This window comes from Penaeus monodon, chromosome 20 (genome assembly GCF_015228065.2).
Source record: "Penaeus monodon isolate SGIC_2016 chromosome 20, NSTDA_Pmon_1, whole genome shotgun sequence".
NCBI classification, from domain to species: domain Eukaryota; kingdom Metazoa; phylum Arthropoda; class Malacostraca; order Decapoda; family Penaeidae; genus Penaeus; species Penaeus monodon.
The window spans coordinates 24,786,649-24,786,863 of NC_051405.1; the positions used below are offsets into that span (position 1 = coordinate 24,786,649).

General features: G+C 40.0%; 1 protein-coding gene across 1 annotated transcript in view; it reads right to left on the bottom strand.

Annotated features, from left to right (window-relative positions):
- Positions 1-46: 46 nt before the first annotated feature.
- Positions 47-215, bottom strand: part of LOC119586056 (adhesive plaque matrix protein 2-like) — a gene marked incomplete at its 3' end in the record, with an annotated part of 4,945 nt that continues 4,776 nt past the window's right edge. Inside the window, 1 exon segment of the mRNA XM_037934758.1 lies at positions 47-177. Within this exon segment, the coding sequence (XP_037790686.1) occupies positions 47-177 (131 nt within the window).

Consider the following 215-nt stretch of genomic DNA (forward strand, 5'->3'; position numbering starts at 1 on the left):
GTTGTGTGATATTGCTAGCTTTATACATTAATAACGGCAACTTACATGGCTCAGCACAGCATCGGCAGTCGTCACCTTTGCAGCCCTTTGGTATTTCAACTTCTGACCCCTTGCAATATTCTGTCGTGCAGTATCCGTGTGCTTTCTTGCATGGACGCTTCATATTGCAAGTTGATGCTAAATAGATAATTTAAATAGAAAAACAACATAAGTTC